Source organism: Embiotoca jacksoni, unplaced genomic scaffold (assembly GCF_022577435.1).
Source record: "Embiotoca jacksoni isolate LCO1_2020_lvr unplaced genomic scaffold, fEmbJac1.0.p SCAF_12, whole genome shotgun sequence".
Classification (NCBI taxonomy): Eukaryota; Metazoa; Chordata; class Actinopteri; family Embiotocidae; genus Embiotoca; species Embiotoca jacksoni.
In genome coordinates this window covers 2,690,547-2,715,000 of record NW_027185252.1, presented here as the reverse complement: position 1 = coordinate 2,715,000, position 24,454 = coordinate 2,690,547, and the positions used below count along the sequence as shown (strand labels likewise).

Sequence of the window (24,454 nt, the reverse complement as noted above, 5' to 3'; positions counted from 1 at the left end):
CGTAATGTGTTCCAGACAGAGAGGGGGGGAGGGAAGGGGGAAGTATACACACCGTGGCGATGGGTACAATACAGAGAGAGGGTGTGTGTGCAAAGGTGATGGAGGTAGGTTGTCTATGTGTGTGTGTGTGTGTGCGTGTGTGTGTGTGTGTGTGTGTGTGTGAGTGGTCGGGTGTCATGGTTTTTCGCTGTGTGTGTGTGTGTCAGTGTGTGACTGAGTGAGTGGGCGTGAGTGGGAGGTATGTGGCGTGGAAATGGCCTTAATGGAGTTGGATGGGGTCCACAATAGACGGGACTTCACCTCAGAGACATGACTGAAAGAGAAGAGACACAGAGGGGGAAAAAAAAAAAAAAAAAAAAATAGGGATGAAGAGACGGGAGAAGAAACCGGCAACATGACCGAAGGGGAAACATTATCATAAGCCATTATGAAAATCCCTCCATGTACAAGCGCATACGTGAAGTCAAACATTGGTACAGACACACTGCATTAAAGCTTGTTTTTCTTTTTCATACGTAATGTGTTAAAAAATGCATCGAAAAGATTCAAGTAAAAACTAAGAAAAGCAACAGAACATTTGCAAAGTTTTTTTTTTATTTTTTATTTTTTTAATCGTACAAGTATGTGACAAACCATTAAGGCCTCTTTATTGGCAAAACAAAAAAAAGGAGGTTTAAAGTATTAAAAACAGGCAGTTAAAAGCTGTCAGTGCTTCAAGTGGCAATTTCAAAATCAATATTTACAATGCGGATACATGCAGCAGGCAGGCTGTCAAACTGTGTGAGTGGTGATTTGGCAGAGCAGCCATAGATTTGGAAATTCTCTCCTTCCTGCGTGACATTGATGTACTGCGAGTGAAAAAAAGAAAGAAAAAAAGGTGAAGTATGACTTGGAGGGGGAGAAAGATTGGGTGGGAGGGTGGGAGGGAGGGAGGGAGGCAGGGGGGCAAGGACAGTGGGCCTTGGAGTGTGTATCACTGTATATTCAATGTATTCAGACATGATAGCTTCTCACTTTAAATACAACGGTCGTGTGTGTGTGTGTGTGTGTGTGTGCGCGTGTCTGTGTCTATGTGTGTGTGTGTGTGTGTGTATGTGTGTGTGTGTTATTTAAATCCTCCCACAAAAGCTTTGAAGATGAGGGAAGTTGGTCTCCCATCTCCAGCTTTGGCTGATATGCAAACGCAGAGAGAATACGCACAGACATACATACACACATTAAACCCTCCTCTCTCCCTCCCTCCACACACACACACACACACACACACACACACACACACACACACACACACACACACACACACACACACACAAAAGAGTCCGTCAGCACAATGCCTTCAAATATAGCCGTCCAATCTTTTGACTCTCAATTTGCCCACCTTTTTGATAATACGCGCCTGTTTGAGAAAGGGTGAAAGGCAAGGGTAGCATGCAATTTAGAGATACTACTGTGTAGCCATTTTCAGCCTTCCACCTTCTCTCCCTCCTTCTCGTCGTCGCTTCCTCTTCTTTGCTCCTTTCTCTCTCTCTCTCTCTACGTCCTTTTGATTATGCGATTCGCCTTGGCAGACGAACAAATAGAGGAGAGAAAAAGGTAGTGTTTGACACTGCCGTTTTCAATGACAAAATACAATCTAGCCAGGGCCAGTAATTCGACGGGGAGGGATTAGCCTAGCGCGAGGTTGGGCCCCCCAGATTAAGATGAAGCCAGAGCGCGGGGATCTTGAATTTCATCATCTTCGGCGCTCGGGCACAATGGCGTATTCTTCCCCTTTCTCCTCCGCCGTCTGATGAGGGGTCAGGAGAACTCACCTCTCCTCTTCTTCTGTTCCTCCTCCTCCTCCTCAGAGCGCCACTCACTGCTGCATTCATTCATATATCCTGACTTTATATTAGCTTAGGTACCTGGCAGGTAGGGTGGAGGGGCATGTGGGGGGTGGGGGTGGGGGGGGGGGCCTGAGCTCATTCAGGCACATGCAAGCAAAGTCTAAAGTAAATATGATCAGGCATATACAAAGATTTGTTTGGATGCTGTTACACCTTCATCACACTCACAACAACAACAACAACAACAACAACAAAAAACATACAGGAACACGCATAAACACACTTTACCCACTGACACACAAACACACAGGTGACATAAGGAGGTGATCCAACAGATTAAAATCAGGACCGTTTCTGAAATACACAGCTCTTAGGCTAGACTGCCCTCTTGTGGTCAATTTATAAAGTTCAGATCGGATCCGTCACTGAACGCAGCGCCAATTTGTCCAGTTTCTAATCTCTTGCTAAGTGTCTGTGTTTCATGAAGGCCGGGGGTGTGCGACTCACAGCAGAGCAGAAGGGAGATAAAGGTGAATGTTACTCGAGTTGACGACAACTACACACGTTACATGACTGTAAAAAACAAAAACAATAAAAGCCCTAAAATGAAGCCATCAATGGACAAACCTCGACCTCAAACTGCTGAAAACCAGACCAGAATATCAGCATTTTTTAAGCCGTCTGTACTTCTTTCCACCCGTGTCTGTCCCTCTCTACTTCACATTAGAAGTACTTAGTAAATTTAAAAGGACTAACCAGTAGTACTTATGTAATAATAATAAAAAAGAAAAGCTCAAAATTCTTGCGGCTGTCGGTGCTCGTGTGTATTTAAGTGACGGCTTTCTCAAAATAGGCTGCAAAGGCAATATTAACCACGAACCCTCCGCATCTGAAGGTGTAAGGTTGCCCCCCCCTCCCCTCTGTATTCTCCATTCCTGCTGTCAGGAGGCCGGCGTGGCTTTGATCTTTCCGTCATTAGTCAGGTATGCAGAGACACAGGCAAACCCACAAACTTTGCCTCTTTCTCTCCCCTTTCTTGCGCTCTTTTTCTTCTCTCCCACGCTCCGGCCGGAGAGGACCGGCTGACCCGCTTGTCTTCTCGGCTCTCCATCAAAGAGAGAAAGGTAGAGCGGCGTCTGCCGTCGTTCCTTTGAGCTTGACGTGTACAGAAAGTGACGGCGTTGATGCACTCGGACGGCTTTCCGACTATTTTTTTTCCCACCAAACATCGACATTTTTTGGTTGTTTTAAATGGGGAGGATTGAGGAATCTCAGAGGTCTGTCCTCGTTGATCACCAGCGATGACACCGTCTCCCCGAAGTCACACACCAGGGCGTTTGGAAGTCTATCGTTGGTCAATCTAGATGTCCTTTGTGAACCACAACCATTGCTATACATTTCCAGATGAATTTCTTACAACAGCTCATGTTTATGCAGATTACAATACATTTGTTAACTAAATAATAACTTCCTAAATTCCCCACAAAAAAGCTTCTATAACAACAACAACTAAAAAGGTCAGAGCTGGTATCAACTTGATCAACACACAAAAAAAAAAAAAAGTGAGTGGAGAGATAATTGAATATGTTTCCAGCTTGCAGCTAAAAGATGCCACGCTGATCTTCAGTGTGGACATCGAGGATTGTTCTTCAACAAACGGATCAGAACAAACTCCTGTGACAGCTACAGGAAGACACCCGATCATCGTGCACTTGTACTCAAGAGTGCAAACTGATTCCAACGCAGAGGATACTACTTTAAGAGTCTGTCTTTTATGTGAACATGTTAAATATTACAGTCTAAAGCTGCTTTTTCTACCGCTGTCTTTTGCAAACTGGGAAGTAGCCAACGTAGACACTGAAAAGGCGACAGCGAAGTGAATGGAGCAACGTCCACTGTACAGCCTTGTTGGACTGTGTGTTTAAGCTGCATAATGCAGTTTAATGATACCACATGGGAACATTTAAAAGACTTAAACCCTTAAGTACAAGTCTTTGACCCACTATAAACAGAAAAAGGGATGGGCACTGCTTAAAGGACCGTCACTGCTTACTGTGTCTCACTGCACGGATTGCCTTCCATGTAATTCAAACAAATGACCGGTTAGTTTGAATTTGCTCAAACTAACATGAACAAATGCTCTTTGCCTCAGAAAGAATTTGTCATAAGTTTCAAAGTAACTTAAGTCTTCCAGCTATGACAAAAAAAAAAGAAAAAGAAAAAAAAAGTGCAATGTGTACACACAAAGACCTCAGTTGTTCAACATGTCTGTGTGTTTCAAGCACACCATGTCACAGAGCTGGAGAAACAGCAAACAGCCTTAAACCAGAAAGTTTCCCGTTTCCAGGCAGATCTCTGGAACATGTTTAAATAGTCTCCACGTTTCTCTCTCTTTGTTTCAATTCCCCACCTGCATTTTCTCAATCTATCTTTTCTGGACTCCATAGTGATCCATAAAATTGTCTCTTTTCAACCTTCCCTGTTTTTTAAAAGGACTTTACAGCAAGTTCTAGTTTTCATTAATACTGTATGGTTACTTCAGGTCATGTAAGTATTCCCCACTTTCAAAAAGTCACTCTGTTGGACAGGGTAAGAAAATAACGTAGTTTTTGTCATCAGAAAATTACTAAATGAGTAAATAAACTGATGGAAACACCGGTGGTCATAATGAAGTTAAAAGTTGCACTTGATATACGTTTCACACACACACACAAAGAGAGGAACCTGTGCCAAGCAGTAATGTATTTACACCAACATGAGGGAAGTGGTTTACTATGAGGGCTGCCATTCACTTAGAGAAGCATGCAATGCCATAAACTGACCACATGGTGGCAGAACCTGCACATGAAATGCTAGATGACAGCATGTACCTAAAAAAAAAAAGTTGAGAATACTGAGAATATGGAATATATTTCTTTGTCTTGTTTTACTGGAGGTGGACAGGTCGTTGTACACGACAGTCCAGGTGCCTCTGAGGGAGACACCTGAAACTGTATCTTTGTTTCCTACCATAAAGATATCCAGAACATTTTTGAAAAAAGGCAATGAAAAAGAGATTAAAAAAAAAAAAAAAAAAAAAAAAAACGAGGTGGAAAGAAATGACATAATGTAGTACTCACATTTTCAATGACAAACGTCCACTCTTTGTCCTCAAACTCCTCTGCGTGGGGATCCTGCAAAAAGGGCAAGGTAAAACAAAAATCAATCGTGAGACTTAATTGTTTAATCAAATTACATTTTTCATTGTGGTCTTGTGCCAGTAGACTTCAAACACAAAACTGTGACACAGAAAACACTCCAGTTAATGACTGATAGCTGATCTGCTCTTCCAGCGCACAGTTTTCTCGTTCCATTCACCCACTGACCTGTTTATCTGTCCTATTTCCCTTCTTACACATGCATCGAATGTTGCGCCGTGGCAACCGCAATCACATGATAATTAGCTCCTGCCTCCTGGTCTTCTCTCAATAGATGTCAGAGTATTTCTCTAAGGAGCCGATCTGAAATTAAGGCTTTTTTCAGGCCTGTCACAATAATCACAGAATCAGGTCCACAATCATTTCGCATCCTTAAAGTCGTTTTTTTTTAAATTATTATTATTATTCATCTATATTAAAACAGCTGTTTTCTAATATTTGACTGATCGCATTTCGATGAGCATCGATTGGTATTGACATTATAATTTTAGTTGCAAAGCCAAACAACACTGTCAATAAATGGCTCTTCTTCATGTGTATTATTAAACTACGCTTAAACTAAAAAATAGTGGCAACAGAAAAAGATAATTTAATCAGTAATTGCAGTTATTTGTATGACGATAATCATCAAATAAACATTTTAAGGATCCAGACAGACCTGTTTTTTTTGTTTTTTTTCCTTAATCTAAGCTTTAATATCAAGAGAAAGGAAACATTATACACTGACATTAGAAAGCTGAAAAATGCTTTCTCAGTCTTTCCGAGTCTGGCTGCCAGGTTGTGTTTGTGCTGATAAATCAGTTTATGTATCACCGCGTTGTCTCTCTTGCCATCTTCCTCTCTGTCTATCGACGGGGCTGAGAGCTGGCTGTAATGGAGGCAGCAGGACGGAAAGCAGCCCTGTGTCTTAATGTGCCGTCTTGGAAGACCTTCACTGCCCTGCAGCGCATGCAGAAGCACGTGCACGACACACACGAGCAAAAGAAAAAAAAAATCACTTCCGGACACTACCGACCATTTTCAGACTGAATGTGTACATCTCGTGGCACACGCTCGGCCCAAAGATGGACCGGTTCATATCAGCCTGTTAGATACTCATTAAATCCGCTTCTTCACCATCAGACTCAAGTCAAGCCCGCTAAAGCATTTCCACGTTTGTTACTTTCGGGCCCGGAGTCCCACTTACAGTATTTTGTGCTCTACTGCCAGACTCCCGAGTTCATTTTTTTGGTAAGCTTTTATGTCACATTTACATACTGCAACCCACCCGACCCTGAAGATGCGGGTCGTGAAGCAAGGTCAACCGACGCGGTTTGATCCATAGACTCTAGAATTGAGTGCATCTAAACTCATCAGCACACCCTCCTCTCATGCACACACGTTAACAGCCACACACTTCTGCGCACAACCCATATACAAAGCAAACACGACTATGAAAATCACACCGATCAAATATTTGATATGTTAATGCAAAGATAGCACGACCCGTTTAATGTTAATTAAATCACTTATTAATAAAAGCACTAAATATCTGCTAAGAAAGGGTTAACCTCCAAAATGAGCTCGTTTAATGCATCACTTTAGACTCTTGTAATGCGCATTAGGCATTTTCTATTGTTATTGCTTATTCTTTCCATTACTCTTGCCTTTACAGACAAAAATGAATAATCAATATCAAATCAATGCTGAGTATAATCGGTTTGCTGCAGCCCCGGTGTGTGCAACACATGCACTGATGGCCTGTTTGTCTGACAGCGCTTGTGACACAACCCCTGGAAATCAATATTCCTGCAGTCTGGCACAAACACAACGCCCACAGACACACACACTTGCAAGTAATACAGCTGCCTCATTCTCCCATTTCACAACCACATAAACTGCTTCTAAAAGCCAACAGAGCACGACGTTATCAGCCTGCAGGGTTTTAGTGCTGCATGTCGGAGACAGTGCGCCATTATTTTTTGTGAAATACTGCCGTCGCTAACATGTTTCAGCATAAACAAGGAACTTCATAGGGTATATATGTTTTCAACTTTTGTTCTTGCGCAACCAAGCCTTTTACCTATTTATCTGGTTTGGAAAGCGCTGACGAAATATTAAAAGTAACAAGCCAAATCCTGTCGATTACAAACATGCTGGCAGGTCAACGGCTTTTCACCGGAGTGGGACTGTAGCACCTTCCCACTCTGCATTCAGCGCAATGTCTCAGGTGGAATTGATTTTTGTCTGTCGAGTGAACAACCAGAGACCAGATACGTTTTTTTTAATTTCAATATTTTCTTGCAGTTTACAAAGTTAAGCTCAGGCTGCCTGGTGGCGTGTACCACCTTAAGGTATATGCTGGAAAAAAACGCTGAGCTCAGCTGTTTTCACAGCAGCGCTTCAGGCCAGACAGTATCTTTAAATCACGGATAGAGTTTACTTTCACCTTCAGTCAACACACTGCAGAAATATGTAAACTGAAAGTTAATAGGTTTTAAATTTGCATAGACGATAGAAGATTTATGACGTAAACGGGGTACGCGAGAAATTTAGTGTTGCAGAGAGAGATTTCAAAAAGAAAAGTCAAAATTGGTTCATCAGAAGTTGTAATATCCTTACACATTTAGACATCAGTTCAGATAATGTGAGGAATCCATTGAGAAATGACACCCAGCTTAAGTCTGTGCTACTTGTATTTCATTGTTTTTTATCAGCCCTGCTAACCGACTGTATGACTCGAGTCGTACCGGTCCCAACAGCACAAAACTGTACACGGTATCTTCCAGTAAACAAGCTCGGGCAAGCTGACTGTATGTTACATGCACAAAGCAGTGAAGAGCCAAAAAAAAAAAAAAAAAAAAAAAAAAAAAAAAAAAAAAAATGTGTGGTGAAGAAAGTCAAGCATCTGACAACCCAATATTTTTTCATCAAGATCTTGTGGAGCCCAAACAAGAAGTAAAAGCCAGTGTGTATCAGACTTATGTTAGTCAGGTTGACTGATATATAGCTGTTATCTATAGTATATATATGCAGGCAACTATTAGCCGTGGCCTTATCTCTAATAACTTCATAAGCTGATGGTTTGTGAGGTCAGGGTTATGGGCTTTATCTTCACTCTAGCTGCATCAGTGAATGAAAACGGTTCTACCAAAGACAACAGGCTTTTAGATTGCAGAGACAATGTTATTTGATTTGGACTTTATCCAACAGTAGTGGGTGAAGTGCCTTTCAGTGGCTTTGCTTTGTGTGTCATTACAAAAACAGCTTTTATTACTTCCTCTGGGACAGGAAGTGGACGCGGGCCCAGAAAAAAAAAAAAAAAGAGATACTAACATGTACAGGGGTGCTTAACAAGCACAGGTCTAGGAAACTCACAAAAGCTGATATCATAGGATGTGTTTAACAAACGTCTGGAGATAAAATAGTCTCCGATTTTTTTTATTTTTTATTGTGAGTGAGTTCACATGAAGCACTTTTAGGGGCCTTCTGTGTTAAGGTTCTCTAAATTGTTGTTATGGCGTTAGAAATGAACTTACCAGTGCCTGACTAACTAAAACGCTGCCACCACATTCATAAAGCAGCAAGCAGCAGGTATGTCGGTATTTGTGGAGGGAGGTCTGGATAAGGCAGTGAAAGAGTAACAGGACACGGAGCTCTGAGCTCTCCTGTCAGCACAGAGGCCCGGCATGTTTAAGTAAGCCAGGCACGGTGACAGATACTATCCATACAAGTGTGTCATTTACAGACACAACTGTATTACTGTATGTATACAGATGTTCAGTCGAAAACTTAAAGAAAAGAAAAAAAAAGACTCAAAATCAGCATCGGGTTTTACCAAAAAAACCCAAATCCATACAGATTAAGCAGCTGTAGCCTACCTTGAAAAGAGTGACAGTGATCTCAATGTTTTCTGGTACCGGCCACACCACGACTCCTCTGTAGGGGTTTTTGATGCCAGGCTGCCAGCTGTGGGCCTGCAGGACAGAGGGGCAAAAAAAAAAAAAACAATTAGATTTGAGAATTAGAACGTGTTTTCTTTTCCTGAATTTTGATTTTCAAATGTCACTCATCAAATACAAACCTTGGAGGATTTCCGCCGACTTCTACGCGTCCAAACCACCACCAGTTTGTCTGGTTGCCTGTGAAAAGGGAGAAGAAAAAAAGGAAGATGAGTGGACGAATCCATCAATATCTGTGCCCACACATCAACATGTTAAGACTGACAGTCCAATTTAGCTTACCATCTTAAAGCCTCAGGTTTAGCCCTGATAAGCTTTCTACGACACACACCTGCATAGTCACTGATGGCATGAATAAATCATGACAAGACAACCAAACCCTGGCTTTGTCCCTGATGACTGCGGCATACACACACACTCATGCGGAAATACACAGTGCACACACACAGAAGAGCGTGACAGGAAAACACTGTAGGAGGCTGAGAGTTGCTTTAATCCGACCCAGTGGAGGCCAGAGTCACGCTGCCCCGACAGGACAACATTGTGTAACCACGCGGTCAGAAATCAATTAAAGGCAAAAGCAATGGACGGGGGAAGAAAGTGTGCAGGTAAAAAAAACCTGAAGTCCAAAACACGAGTTGACTTCCTCCATCAATCACCAAGATTGTTTAACGTTTAGGAGTGAAACTGAAGTGAAGTGAAAAAACGAAACACAGTCAGGGTGCCGACTGAGGCAGATCGGCGTCTTTAAGAAGCTCGTCGCAGCTGTCGTAACTCAAATCATCGTATCGCTGTACGATGCGAATGTATGGGTCGGCGAAAAAGTGTATTCAGTGCCATGTCAGCATTTTCCTCATCATTAAACAGGTAAGTAACCTGAAATAATTCTTGATTGATGTGATCAACGGGCATGAGATACACGGGGGAGTGAGAGGGGGTTAATACATTTTACGAAACATTAAACACATCAAATAAATTCCACAACACGCTCTATTAAATCATTAGATAAACCTCAATGCAAAGGCTAAACGAAGCCCTATTTTCGCCTTAGTGTGAGAAGAACACTGTGACACGTTCGTGGCTGTCCACATTTCACTCTTACCTCGCTGGCAAGTCTGGACCTGCTCACCTGTCACTGCTGCTGCAGGAGTACAGTAGATTGTAAACGTGTGCGAGGGTGTGGTGGAGGAGGACAAACACAGTTTCGGGGCTGACCCAGTTAATTTTTACATTTAAAGTAACACTTTATAGTAAAATTATATCTTCTGTTGAATATCTATATATTTAGTCGGGGTGCGTTGGATGCGTGTCAACCTTATTGTGTTTGTCGATATTAAAATCCTTCACTCACTTCGGGCCAACAAGTCATCAAGAGCAATCACTAGATTTATGTGACATACTTTTTTTTTTTTTTACTTTAATAACTGCAAAGAATGGTTGAAGGAACAGATCTTTTTTTTTAATGATTATTATTACTTATGAGAAAGGTGGATCAGACTGGAGCTCTGTAACTTCAGAAGAAGTGTTGAAATCAGTATGTGAAGAGAAAAGAAAACAGATTTTTGCATACTATTATCTTGCTGTCAGGACCTAAGTGACTCTGACTAACCCGATGAACTAAAGAAGTGTCATACCTCGGCTTTTAGCCAGAGACAACTGTGACTGGCGCAGTTAGCAGCTGCCAACACAGTTGTCAAGAGGAGAGTCCAGGGTTAAGCTCCTGTCTTGCAGTGGCAAGTACCCTCTCCAGCTCCGGGACTGATGATCTGTAGCCGAGCCTGACCTCTGACTTCACAATGGACAAAAGAAAGGGAGCAACCGGTCCTACAGGGGTTCTTTAGAATCTCTTTGCTGCGTTCTGCTTGGCTAAGTCAGAGCCCGACCGAACAATTTGTCCCGGCAAATAATTTCACTGATAAGTAAGAAATTGCAAAACTTCAATATTGGTATCAGCATCAAAAAGCTAACACCGTTTACTTTTAAAGTTTGACGTGAAGGGTGACACAGAAACAGGAAGCCGCCTGATTATGGAGTTTGAATGGAAGTGAACAAGTGCGACGTAACACCGAGCTTCTGTACGCACATCTGTGGAAATATTCCCGCAGCGGAGTTTGATGCGTAGCTGCGATACTCCGATGTTTAGAAACAACAGCGAAGACAACGAATGACACACTGTAACACGGAGAGACAAGAAGACACAAGGGAGGGAAAAAAAAAAAAAAGAAGAAGAAGAAGAAGGAGGACAGAAGAGAACCGGGAGAGAGGGAAGTAGTGAAAAGAGACGAGTGGAGAGAGGGAGAGTGACAGATAACAGTTTCAGCCTTGAGGAGAGGCCCCACATAGAGAAGCTATTGTCCAACAACACACACACATACACACACACACACACACACACACACCACCCTCGGTTATTGAACTTTGGGCGGTATTTCTCTGCGCTATGAGAAAAATGTAAACCATTTGTCTGCAGGCTAAATGACTTCTGCACACTTCATTTTTTTGGTTTTGGTGTCGTTGTGTCTTGCGTTCAGCTCTGACCTCGGGGCAGCACGCTCTCTCATCCTGTACGCAACGGGAAATCGATGAGCCGTCGATGAGGAACGAAAAAAATACGATGAAGAAAGATGGTTTAAGCACGCATTCATCAGCCCTCAATGGAAACGGAGTTATTTTAATATTAAAGCATTCAGTTTAGACTGAGCTCTAGTCTGCGTAAAGGTTGTTTATTAGGATACTAAGAATAAAGATAACAAATTTGGAAATATACCGTATGTGTTTCTTTGTGATGATAATGATATGAAAGTGTATTTTTTTGTGCTGATCTGCCTGTTTCAAGTTACTGTACATAGTGGATTTTGCTGTTTGTAGAACAAACAAAGCCTTTTGTACTTGAGTATGGAATTAATTAAAGCTACTGACTGGACTAAAAAACAACAACTCAGCAGCTGGATGAGAAACAGGGAAATGAAAGAGACAAAAAATAATGAAATAATGTGCCTGTGTGTGGACGTGTGAGCTAAATATCATTACAAAAAAAAACGATCAAGAAGAAGAGAAGACAGCAGAAAGATGAACAAAGAATGTGCACGTGTGTGTGTGTGTGTGTGTGTGTGTGTGTGTGTGTGTGTGTGTGTGTGTGTGTGTGTGTGTGTGTGTGTGTGTGTGTGTGTGTGTGTGTATAGGCTGGAAAGAGATGGCAGATATGACTAAAAGTGGGTCAGCGAGCTCAGCGGGGGAGATGAAAGTCCTTCCAAGATTGACATAAATGAATTGATAAACCCTTCAACATTTACATTTAAGGTATTTAGTAGCAGCTCTTATCCGCACAAAACCTGAAATTAGTGAACATGTAAGGATTCACAGATCTTTTCATTTGATATTTTTTTGGGGGTATTTAGTGCTGCACATTCTTATTGATAACCCCGCTCCTCTCTCGGTTCAAGCATCGCCTCATGAAGATATTCTAACTTCAAAACAAACGCAATCTAAACTCTCCAGTCACCTGTACCCTGCTGCATTTAGTCCACCTTATCTACACTGTGCAGTAGAGGTAGCTGCACGTCTTTACATCCGTCGGTTCAGACACGGATCTGCTCGGCACGATAAAGAGCCACGACGGCACAGTGTACGAACGCGTATACACACGCGAGTGGGAGAATATAAAGTTGACTAAAGTTCAATTAAAGCAGGGCAGGTGGCAAAAAAAAATCAGATGGACGTCAGAAGGAAGACATACAGTTAACTATTGAGTAGTGAAAGAGATGCTTTCCCAAATAAGTGAATAACTCCGTCACCTCTACCCGGTAGGATAATATCGGCCACGTAAAACAAAGACCCTGAAAACCGCTTGCTCGTCAGAAAATTGTTTGGACGCATAAATGCACTTTGTGGTAAAACACTCTGTGCACGTCCGTATCCTCTACGCGGCTGGAAGCGAAGGGTGGGTCAGGAAGCTGCGGCCGCCCTATCTTTCCTGTAGGCAGGAGGAAGGAACCACTTCGCATTTGATACGACGGTCCCCAGACGCACACACCAATTACACACACAGCGGGGAAAGGGCTTGGTTTGGTTCTGTGGCACGGCCATAAAACATAGCCAGGCGGTAAACACGGCGATAAAGTATCGTGTATTTTTAAAAACACAATAGTAGCTTTGGCAAAATCCAAAAAGGGAAAGCTGTCCACTCGATAACGATTTCCATTTTCACCCCAGAAATAGCGGCGAGAAAATAACTCCGACTTGCCGTATTTTCCAGCAATATTCCAGCTGACGGCTCCCCCGACTTTGCCCACAATGCAGAGAGGACAGTCAGGGGAAGAGGGAAGGGAAAAGACAAGTACGGGAGTGCTGCGCCGTAGAGAGACGGGCGATCAAACGTGGATACCGTATCATCCTGGAGAAATGCTGACATTGCTCAGCGCAGGAAGAGCTTTGACGTCTGCCTGCAGACGACATGTCTGCGTGTCCATCGCTGACATTAAAAGAGAGGAAAATGTAGATCTGTTTCTAGCGATTGCACGGCCATTTGGGTGAAAGATGAAACATCCCAGACTACAGCACTGCGATGCATTAAAAAACAAAACAAAACAAAAAACAGATACTCTTCTTCTGCAATACACACACACACACACACACACACACACACACACACACACACACACACACACACACACACACACACACACACACACACACACACACACAAGCACGGTGATATGTAATCTCTCAGACTGCGTCACTGTAATGCATGAAAGCTTATTGTCCTTGTGGTATAGAATCGGACAGAAGACGACAGTAGGAGAGAAGCAGGCTGCCGAATGTAACTGTCGGAAGGTGATATCAGAAAGTAATGCCATTTAATCTGATTTACATGCGTATAATCTTGCAATAGTTTATCTTTTCACTCCAATACTGCATCCCTACCGCCCTATACCGAGCATATTTATTTTAAAAGGAATAGTGTGGAGCTTTCACATGTAAATGAACGTCTATTACAATCAAGCCCTTCGTCAAACAATCCTGATTAAACACACGACCACTAAATAAATCCCCGCATTTCACGGGAGATGAAATTTGAACATTTGTTGGCTGACATTTCCACACTGGCTGAATAAATGCGAGACTACCGAGGCTGTTTTACAGTTGCAAAATGAGTCAACGGGGTTTTGAAATCACTCACACTGGCGGGAGGGGGGGAGACGAAAGTTGAGGACAGCAGATTCAACATTGAGATTGTGCAACGGGGAAAGTAATAACTATACATATTCGTGTCCAAATATGACAAGTGCTACTTCTCTCTACTGTCAGCTAATATAACACAATGCTGACTAAGCTTATATCCAACATGTGACAGCTTTTATATCTACTATTCTGAACAGATGTTTTGTCTCGCATGCAGAGAAAAGTGCATTTTATGTTTGCAGCAAGCATGGTAGTCATTTGTGGCAAACGTCACTGTGATTTCTAAGTTTGATAAACCTTTGTATGCCTTTACAAAATGCCGTCTTGTGCCGTTGCTGTCCCTGTTCTGCTCCGAGTTATTGCCGAGAATAATTACTGCTCGATTTGCTCGTGATATAAGGCTGTTTAACAACTGTTATGAATAATTTATGCAGTTCTTTTTTTAAAATGGTAAAAAAGAACTGCAGAATAGTCATATTCGCCAGCCACTAGTTTATCGCTGGGCTTCTTTGGCATACGGATCTGCAGTGCTAAACGACCGCCGTGGCTGCTGAAGATCCAGTCAAAATGAAAGAAATGACACGCTGAATGTATTTTTTATACCTGACCCATTTGGCAACTTCTGATTCAGCAGAGACAGCAACAAGAGGATGGTTGTGAGCGGGAAGAGACAAATGAAGGGGAAAAGAGGAAGGAAGAGGGAGAGGAGAACCGAGAGTGAGGACAGCTTTCATTCTCGGAGACAATCAGTGAGACTGTGGCCTCGGCTATCACGACAGATATTTCTAGCGTAAACATAATCTCTGACAGTCACACTCCAGACTGTCTGATAAGCTAAACAAACACAACCTACACAAGCGCACACATACTGGGCATGACAAGGCAAAGGGCCTTTTTGAATGTGATCATTTAATCCTGTTTTTAATCCTGGGTCTTCTGTGTGGCAATATTGTGGGATCAGTTTAAAACAGCCTGTAGAGGAGGACAAAAACTCAAATTCTGCCCGCATACAGAGGACACATTACGAGTCCATATCACTTTACATTTATGTTTGACACACAATGATCTGCACGCATTTGTAAAATTTAAAAACCGACTATAAAATGTAAAATGTGCGTGTAGATGTCACTTCTTTTTTTTTTCCCCGTCCTTCCTTCCTTTCGGCCTCCACTGACGGTCTCTTGACTTCCAGTTATAGAGCAGTCAGTCAGTTTGCATGCGGCAACCACGAGCCGGGTCAATGACACGGCGTTCTCGTTGAAAGCACTGAAGCCTGACACGAGTGTCTGGAGTTGAAAGCCAGAGCACCTCACTAATCAGTTTGCGTCTGATTCTGCCTGTGTGAGCAATGTCTGCTTGTAACTGCTGTAACAGTACGTGTAGCTGGAAAATTTCTGCAGCTGTAAAAAAAAAAATTTTTTTTTTTTTTTTTTTAACTCAATTTACTTTCACCAATTAAATAAAAAAAAAAAAACTAAAATACATGCTTTATGACCAGATTTGAACGTTTCACCAGTCCCGCTGCCCACGTAGATCTAAATCACTCTTTGATGAAGACTATTAATAATATAATACCTGATATGAGAAGTGATCTATGACTACAGAAGTGGAGTGTGAATTGGGACAGCACAGTATTTTCCCAGACTTTGTTATTCCCAGTGAGCGCCTGAACACATCAAGCATGAAGACTGCTTCGGAAAGCAGCTCGGTTTTACATTCAGTAAACAGCCCGGTTGGTTTCAAGTCAGTTGCTGCTCTTTTTCCTAAAAGGATAACTTAGCGTGGAGACAGTCGTAACTGGGAGCTCAAAGACGGATTGACTGGATGTCAAGGGCAGCCAATTATCAGTCTACCATAGCTGAGGACTTAGTGAGAGTGAGAGCAAGTTACAGGTAATAAAGAAAGAGGGTTAGATGGATGAAAGTGAATGAGAGGCGCCGTCTCTCCCTGATGAATGGAGGTCAGGTAAGAGTTGTTTAAATCTTCCCTGCTTAAAGAGCATATAGGAGCAGAGGAGAGGGAACTGTCAAAAAAGAAAACTCTCAAGTGGCGATGACTGACAGGCAGACGAGAAAATAACGAAATGTTTGCCGACGGGGCTCTCGGGCCTGACCTGCAGGTGAAGGGTAAAACTCTCCACAGAATGAGTTTGGACAAATAAGACGAAAGATTTGTGACGTTGACTTAAAAAAAAATAAGTGACATACAAACAACAAATGATGTTCCAAGTGTTAGGTGCTACAAGACATGCACACATTAGTAATGGTATGTGTCTTTGGTCCTGTTTCTTTAGTTTACAGGCTCATCTATAATGCTGTTTCATTGCTTTCACTACTCATCTCTGGAACGGAGAGGGAATCCACTCAGAACATTAACTACGTCTGAGAAAGCCTCTGAGGCTCGGAGACGGCTCGGGGCGAAGCATACTCTATGCAAACTAATTGACTCTTCGGTCTTTCTACTCTTAAACCCTCACGAGAAAGAAACCGGTGAAAACTCAAAGTTTGGCTTCCACAGGCAGACGAAAACAACACGGTGATGGGTGATGGTCTCACAGTCGAGCACAGAGAGCGAGACGATGGTGAGAAGAGAGTCCGTGCGCTGGCCTAACACGTTTTTCTGCCTAAATTAATGGAAAAATACCATTTAAAAGGAATCAAAGAGATTCACAAAGCACTGAGATGTTAAGACAGCAAAATCAGTGCAAACAGAAGTTAAAATTCAGCTTACTTCCACTCAACAAGACGGCACAGTGAAAGCCCCAGGCAGAGATCCGCCTCCGTGTGAATCACTTACATCATGTGTTTTGGACCAAATTAAAGGAAATGCTACCTTTCAGTAGGGTAAATGAGGTAATAAACATCTGGATACCCCCCTTTCCCCCCCCCCCCCAAACAAATACCCGTCTTATACCAGCTTGCTATTGGCCCAGGGGAGTGACTGACAGGATGAATCACAACCATCACGTGCCTGCGAGCTTTTTTTTTCCCTTTATTTTTTTTAGAGCATTTTATACAGCAGGGTTTCCAAGCTGTAACGCCAGCAGACTTATGGTTTGTGGTGTTGTGCTTTGCCATCCACACACACACACACACACACACAGTGCAAACCCGCCTGCAGATGCTGCAGCACCACTCTGCAAGGCCGAGGGCTTTTCTCTGCCTGACAGCAGCAAAGGAGAGACGAGCAGAGTTTTCATCACATTTTACACCCCATTGACTGCTTCATAACCCTGCAATGTTTCATGTCTCTGGGTGTGTGGGAGGAGTGTGTAAATGCCTGTTTGTGTGTCCATAATTGCGGCAGTGAACAACTACACTTGGGTAGGTTCCACTGCAAAGCAGTTAAACTGCCATAGACGGAGGAGGGGGGGTGGGGGGGGGCGGGGGGTAGGAGAGAGAGAGCTGAGGGGAGGTGAAGAGGAGGCAGATCAAGTAATCAGGAGGTGAAGAAACCAAGTGAGAGACGAAGAAAGAGAAGAGACAAGAGACAAATGGTCTGAGAGCTGGCCCAAATGACATCAGCGGGTTTAGGACAAGAAAACAATTGCAGTCACAGAAGGAGAAGACGAGGAGCCGCAAGTTGTACCGAGAGGACGAAACAACTGGCAAAGTTAAAACAACAGCAAATGTTGTAATTAAGCAAGCGATGAGCGACTAAACAAATTATTACAACTCTAGTATTAACTATAAAAACAACTGTACACGTTTGCTCCCATGCCCATGTTGAAAAACATTCAAACGACGACACATAAACAAGCCTGAATCAAACTATCCCGAGAAAAACTCTCAGAAAACAAAGTCGATTTTTGTTATAAAAGTCATTAAGGTCAGCAAAAAGCTTCTTTTTTTTTCCCTCTGGAAAACCTCAAAAAGGCAACGATAATCCTTATTCTCTGTTTTCATCCAGAATACCTCCCCAACAGAAACAACTGCTCTGTACTATCGCCTGGCAATGAAAGCATCTCCCGGTGCCAAACTTACACTCAGGAATCTGTCAGGGCCTTCATATTTTGAATAGAAAACGGAGAGCCACGTCAGACGAGTTGGCAGGAGGATGTCTCTATGGCAGAGACGCCGATGGACTCGCGCCACGAACGCGCGCGCGCTCAACAGCGGACAACATGTCACGGCCTGACACACGCCGGGCACTTCCAGTGAAATTCAGCCACAAGTCAACTGTCGGCCCCGACGCTTCAACTCAGGAATTCATTTACACGCGTTTTGTACTTCGGACATTTTGCAACACTTCCGAGTGAAGCGACACAAATGGAGATTCAGTGTTTTTGGCACGAGGACACGTTGATGAGATCAGGCTGGTTGTGGAATTCAAACCCTTCGAGGGTCTTATCCCAAATAATAAATAATAGTAATAAATGTGCGGCTTGGAAATATCTCACCTAACCTTCCGTCACGTGACCTCCTTCTCTCCAGCCGGGGTCATACGTGTGTGTGTACTTTTCACGCTCGCATGAAGCCGTGCACATTCCAGGGTATAACTTACGTATCCTCGCCGCGCTTGTCAACACGTCTTTCAACCGGTGACGGTCTCGGCTTTTGATGGTGTTTTTAAAACCATATTTCATCAAACAGGTCGACTAAAGTCGACAACCATCTTGTTGAAAAGCCTCGGGGGAGTGGAAGGAGGGGTGGGAGACGGGGGGGGGTGGGGGGGGGGGGGTACTAAGACACTGAGTCAGGATTACATTCAGAAGTTCATGTTGAGTTGACTTGCTTCCTGTTTTGATAGCACTGGGACAATAAACCATGTATTTACTGTGTCTGAGGGTTTGAACCAACAACTGTCTGGTTGTAAATCTAAAACATGTCAAACCTAATGCAGCAAATGACTCACTGCACAATAATTACCTTAAGTCAGTCGTGTACAAGTTATCTGCGGAAACCTGCCGAAAACGGGGAAAAGGCTTCACGCAGGATGCAAATCCTTTCTAATGAGCTAACAATCGTCAGGATTTGACACCGGCACTCAAATCCTGTAAACCTCGCCGCCTGACAAAATGAACATGGAGTCATGCTGAGCGCTCCCGTGTGGGCTGCATTCAAGAGATAGAGGAAAAACCTCTGACTGACGATTCAAAACTGGGATGCTTTACAGCAAGCTTTGATCTTACGTTACCGGCAAAACAAGCAAGAATAAACAAAGAGAAATGTGAAAATGCGTCGCTCCCGGATTTAAGAGATGACGCAAGACCGAATGAGGGGGGAGAACAAGGAAGTGTCCACTCTGTAGGAGATATTTAACAATTAAAGCAGTTGGACATTGCACTGCAACATCACAACAGTGTAATGTTTGCTTAAGTCTTACGGGAAAATGGTGTGTGTGTGTCTCTGAGCAGATATGTCTGGAAACAAAACCAGAATGAACCACTCACCTACGAAACAGACTTAATATGGCAAAAAGAACAACCTTTGCTCACTGATCATCAACGCTGTCGCTGACATCATCCGAGATAAACAGAAGGACGGGTTGCAAATCTAAAATCAATGGCCTGAGTCAGGCTGGATCTCGGCATGGATCTGCCGATTCGATATTCATTCACAACGTCCCAGAATCGATCTGATTCTTGATGATTCAATTACATCAGATAAATACCAGCGCTGCATAAGACAGTTCTCCGAATTTATCCTGGAAATGCCAACTTTCTTTTCCATTCAACAAGTGAGCAACACTGTCATTTGCTTAAATGTAAAACTGTATAATGTGAACATTTTAGGCTAAACTGCAAACCCGACCAGCCTAAAACATCCATATATACACACATTATGCTTGCATTATTAGTATCTGATGCTTCAACCTGTCACAAACATCCACTTTAAAGTTCACTTAAGAGTATAAACAGCAGAAACTGAAAGTGCACCCACTAATGCACATGACATCAGCCTGCAATCTGCAGAGAAGTAGCGTTAGCTACCCGCCAGGCTCAGGCTGAATCAAGTCGAAACCAAACACGGGTCACTCAAACTGCAGCTTCATCCTGCAGCCAGAAGTAACATTTTGTCAAAAAGAACAAACTGAACTCAGATCGGTGTGCTTTTTTTTTTTTCTTTCTTTCTTTCCAGTCCATCTTTATCGTAAATGCAATCTGGCACCGACTGCACGATAACCAGAGTGAGCTAACCATCCCGAGTCATGGCCGTCCCGTGAACAACAGCTGATCCACGTACAGTTTACGGGACGGTCCCGACTCGAGGCACGATGCCGATGTTGCCCGGCACTAAAACGTCCCCCTCATCAGCCTCTCATTAAGCGTTCATTTATTGTAAATGTTTCATAATGACGCTCGTGATAATTATACCCACTCAGCCAGACGAGTGCACCGCCAGCCAAGTCACATAAGCTGATCAGTGATCTTGTGACAAAAGTAGCTCAGCTCTCCTAACAGTGAGGAGGAAAAACTCAGACAGTGATGCTATCATGAGATTAACAGAATTATAGATTAGCAGCTGCCAGAAACATGAGCTGGGAAAAAAAAAAAAACACTGGCATCCAAGTGAAAGCATAAACACTAGAGAGTAACCGTATTTCCCACGTGTCTTTTACATGGACAGCACAATCACGAACAACACAGCGAAGACAAATGCATGCGTATGAGAAAACACTGAACTATAATACACACTGAAATATAGGTCAAGTTATCAATTCCCCTAGAAGTCCGGCTATAAGTTTATTAAGTGCTAAAAAGAAGGTTTGATTTCCAACCTGCACCCCGAAATAATCCTAATTACCTGCTTCAGATGAAAGGCAACAGAAAATACTGGTCAGTTTTCATTAAAAGATGTAATATGTTATCTTCTAAAGGGCCGCGCTGCAACACTGAACGGTGCCTCATTTCACTGGCAAACAAAAACACCGAACTCATGAATGTTTTAATGGCCGAGCAGAATTGATTGTGGAGTCTGAAATGGGTGCGCGAGTCAAATGCAAACGAACTGAGCTCCGCAGATCAGTTGAGCAGAGCAACGAGGGAACAGATGAAGACCAGAAATTACTTTATGAACATTAAAATATGAAAGGAAACTGCCCTCGTCGCCACCGTCCTTCCATCAACAGGTTGGAAATATTAATATTGAGCAAACTGCCCCAAGAAAATAGATCTTAAGCTTGTAGAAGAAGAAATGTTGAAGGGAACAATTAACTAAAACCGAGCTAAAAATCCGTGATTGGCTGGGCTGAACAGGAAGTGAGCTCTTCTTCAGACTGTATTTGTCACCAGTTCAAACAATGAAAACTGACAACGACTGCAATGACGGGCAACAGAACCACCAGCAGCCAAAGACTGACTGCTGATGTCAGAACCCGTCACCTTGCATCTTCTGCAGGTGACGGTCCGATACGCTCCAACGGAAATTACTCGCGAAGAGCGACAAACCCTCCTTATACCTAGTGATTGTTTTTAAAGCTAAGTGATCTGGACTTTGCCTGCTCGCCAAGTGTGGAAAATGCTTTTGCATTCCACAAACTGTACATTCAAAGCACCCACACCTTTGTGTATAAGCACACACAAGAGTACTAACACAAAACAAGCATACAGCCTTTCTTCCTGTTATTGATTCCAGAAATTAAAGGGCTGTGGATTTAAAAAAAAAAAAAAAAGAAAAAAGAAAAGAAAAAGAAAAAGAAAATCGCTTCTGAGGGCTTCAGGATTTGAGATCTGTTGGAGCTCTGGGGACTGTTTCCAGTCTGCATGGATGGAAAATTTCTCCTGCAACAATAACATACCGTACCGATGAAGTCCAAGGAAGGCCGCAACGGTGCGCCAACGCTTTCTCACACACAAAGACTCGAGGCAAGACGCTCAGCCACGCACAGAGCGTAAAGACAGACACTTCCTCGCATCGGAAGGTATTTAAAATACTCTTTTATGCCCTTAAGCTGACATTTAAGGTGAACTTTAACATCAAGAACTGCTTGGTGGTTCACTAATTGTACCATGAAATGTGCACGACCGAAATCTGACAGGAGCAATGGACCTCGAAGCAAACACCTGAGCACTTTTAATCTCCAAGGGTTGATTTAAAAAAAAAATAAATAAATAAATAGATTTTCAACCTATAAATTGGATTTAAATACGTATACACATTTCTGACACTCCATAACATGAAAGAGCTCCGCTTAGGTTGCAAAACAAAGTGTACTACAGACTATCTGCTGGCTGGGCCCACCCACCCTTTGCTCTGGGAAGAGATGTACATTTTTCTCATTCCATTCTCCAACACGTTAACATCTGTCCCAGGTTGAAGCTCTGTGGTGCTGTGTTAGTCACGCCCACGGCAGGCCACTCCAGGATCCGTGTCTGCAGGCTACATCTTTTGCTTTACGTGCCCCGGCTCCACCCCACCACCCCCCTCAACGCAGGACACATAGCTGCAGGCTGAAGTGGAGAGCGAATATGTCCGCCTATCGCTGCACATCATCTGCACCTCTGAACACACCGCCCAACGACTCGCCCACCTCCGTGCCGAATTTCCTTCATCGTCACTTAAGAAACGCTTATGGGAAAAGCTGCTACGCTAAAGTCAAATATATGAACTATTTAAAACATACGTTATGTAGATTATGTCGGTGTACGTACATTTGTTGACCTTATTTCTTACAGTATGAACATCCTATCAGAGGAAGTAGAGAAATCAGAATAAAACTGGCTTTTTACAATGAGTCACTCAAAAGCACGTGTTATTGTAAACGGTCTGTACTTGTATAGCGCTTTATCACCTTTTGGTCTCAAAGCTCTTCAACATGGTTTTCCCATTCACGAGACAGATCACCATGCAAGGTGCTGCCATCAGGAGCACATTCACACACCGATAGTTCACCATCGGGAGCAACTTAGGGTTCAGTGTCTTGCTCAAGGACACTTAGGCGTGTGGACAGGAGGAGCTGGGGATCGAACCGCCAAACCTCCGATGAGTGTTCAACCCACTCTACCGTTTGAGCCACAGCCTCTCTGTATTGTATTCGTGTCACTGAAATAGTTTTAATAATGAACTATAAATTTAGCAAATAGTACCAGCACAGACAATATGTGACAAGCGAGGGAAGTGAGAAACCTGCGACCAGGAAACCACTTTTTTTGCGTGCTCATCTTTTCAGTAACTTAATTAAAAGGACAGCAGAATTAAGCTCCTTTATCGGAATAATTTCTACACGCCGGTCCATTGACCCATTGTGGGAAAAGATTCCAATTTAAAAAGAAGACTTCTGAATTGTACTCACACTTTGCCTACTTCCTGTGAGGTCAGAGGACAAGACTTGACTCCTTACAGCATCCCTACAGCAGCTAGGTTTAATGGTTTGCTGGAGAACATAAGAGATTGAGGGCACCTTCAACCCACCGTATCTTCTGGTTGAAGGAAAAAAAAATAAAAAATAAAAAAATAAAAAATCTCTCTGCCTGTCAGCCTTGTTACTGAAGACTCAAACCAAACAAATTCAACATCGAAAAAAAAAAAAAAAAAAAAAAAATAACTAGCAATTTTACAAGGCAGCAGAGCCCCTCCTTGCACACCAAGGAGAGTGTGTATTTGTATTTGTGTCTGTGTGTCTGTGTGAATTATGGCCACCGGCAACCGGCTCAGCATTCCAGCACAGAGACACACAGTTTTTCACAGTGCTTCAATGACAGTACTGTGGTGGCCTGTTATAACACCCCCCCCCCCCACCCCTCCACCCTCCCAAAAAAATAAATAAATAAATAAAATAAATAACTCACCATTTCTTGGTGCATTCCACCATTAGTTCCTGATAGGAAGCCACAAACTGGAATTTGGACGCATGCTTCCCCACACGTTGCAGTCTCTTCCACACCGAGGCCATGTTTCTTTGAGAGCCGGTAGTTTTCCGTGTGCCTATCCCGTCCTGGACTTCCTTCTTCGGGGCTTCGTTCGCACGAATTTCACGCTAGTGTCTACGCGTAGCTCGGCATGTCCAACCCGCACAGACGCATAGTCAATGTTTTACCGGAACCACGTTCAAATAAAATTAAAAAAAATTAAAAAAAATACAAGACAGCACATCCAGTCTTGACTGCTGTGGGTTTTTTTTTTTTTTTTAAAAACTGCCTGATAAATCCAAATGTAAGGAGATGAAATCTCTGCAGCGGTAGTCGAGATCTGATTTGACTGCGCGCATGATGCTAAGAAGAAAAGTACTCCATGATTTATAGAAAAAAAAAAAAGAAAAGGCGTGATGAGTAATCCGCTGGGTATGAATATTACATTTCCATCTTCCTGCAAAAAAAAAAAAAAAACAGAAAGAAGCACAGGTCAGTGGAGCAACAGCCAGACATACC

At 43.0% G+C, this 24,454-nt stretch overlaps 1 protein-coding gene across 8 annotated transcripts in view; it reads right to left on the bottom strand.

The window, feature by feature from the left end:
- Window positions 1–24,454, bottom strand: part of ehbp1 (EH domain binding protein 1) — a 137,865-nt gene that overhangs the window by 112,368 nt on the left and 1,043 nt on the right. For all 8 annotated transcript variants that reach the window (XM_069144219.1, XM_069144214.1, XM_069144212.1 and 5 more), the window contains exons 2-5: window positions 23,876–24,392; window positions 9,087–9,144; window positions 8,884–8,979; window positions 4,946–4,999 (exon numbers count right to left, since the gene is read on the bottom strand). In XM_069144219.1, the coding sequence (XP_069000320.1) occupies window positions 4,946–4,999; window positions 8,884–8,979; window positions 9,087–9,144; window positions 23,876–23,979 (312 nt within the window). In that variant the 5' untranslated portion in view covers window positions 23,980–24,392. The remainder of the gene's footprint in view (window positions 1–4,945; window positions 5,000–8,883; window positions 8,980–9,086; window positions 9,145–23,875; window positions 24,393–24,454) is intronic.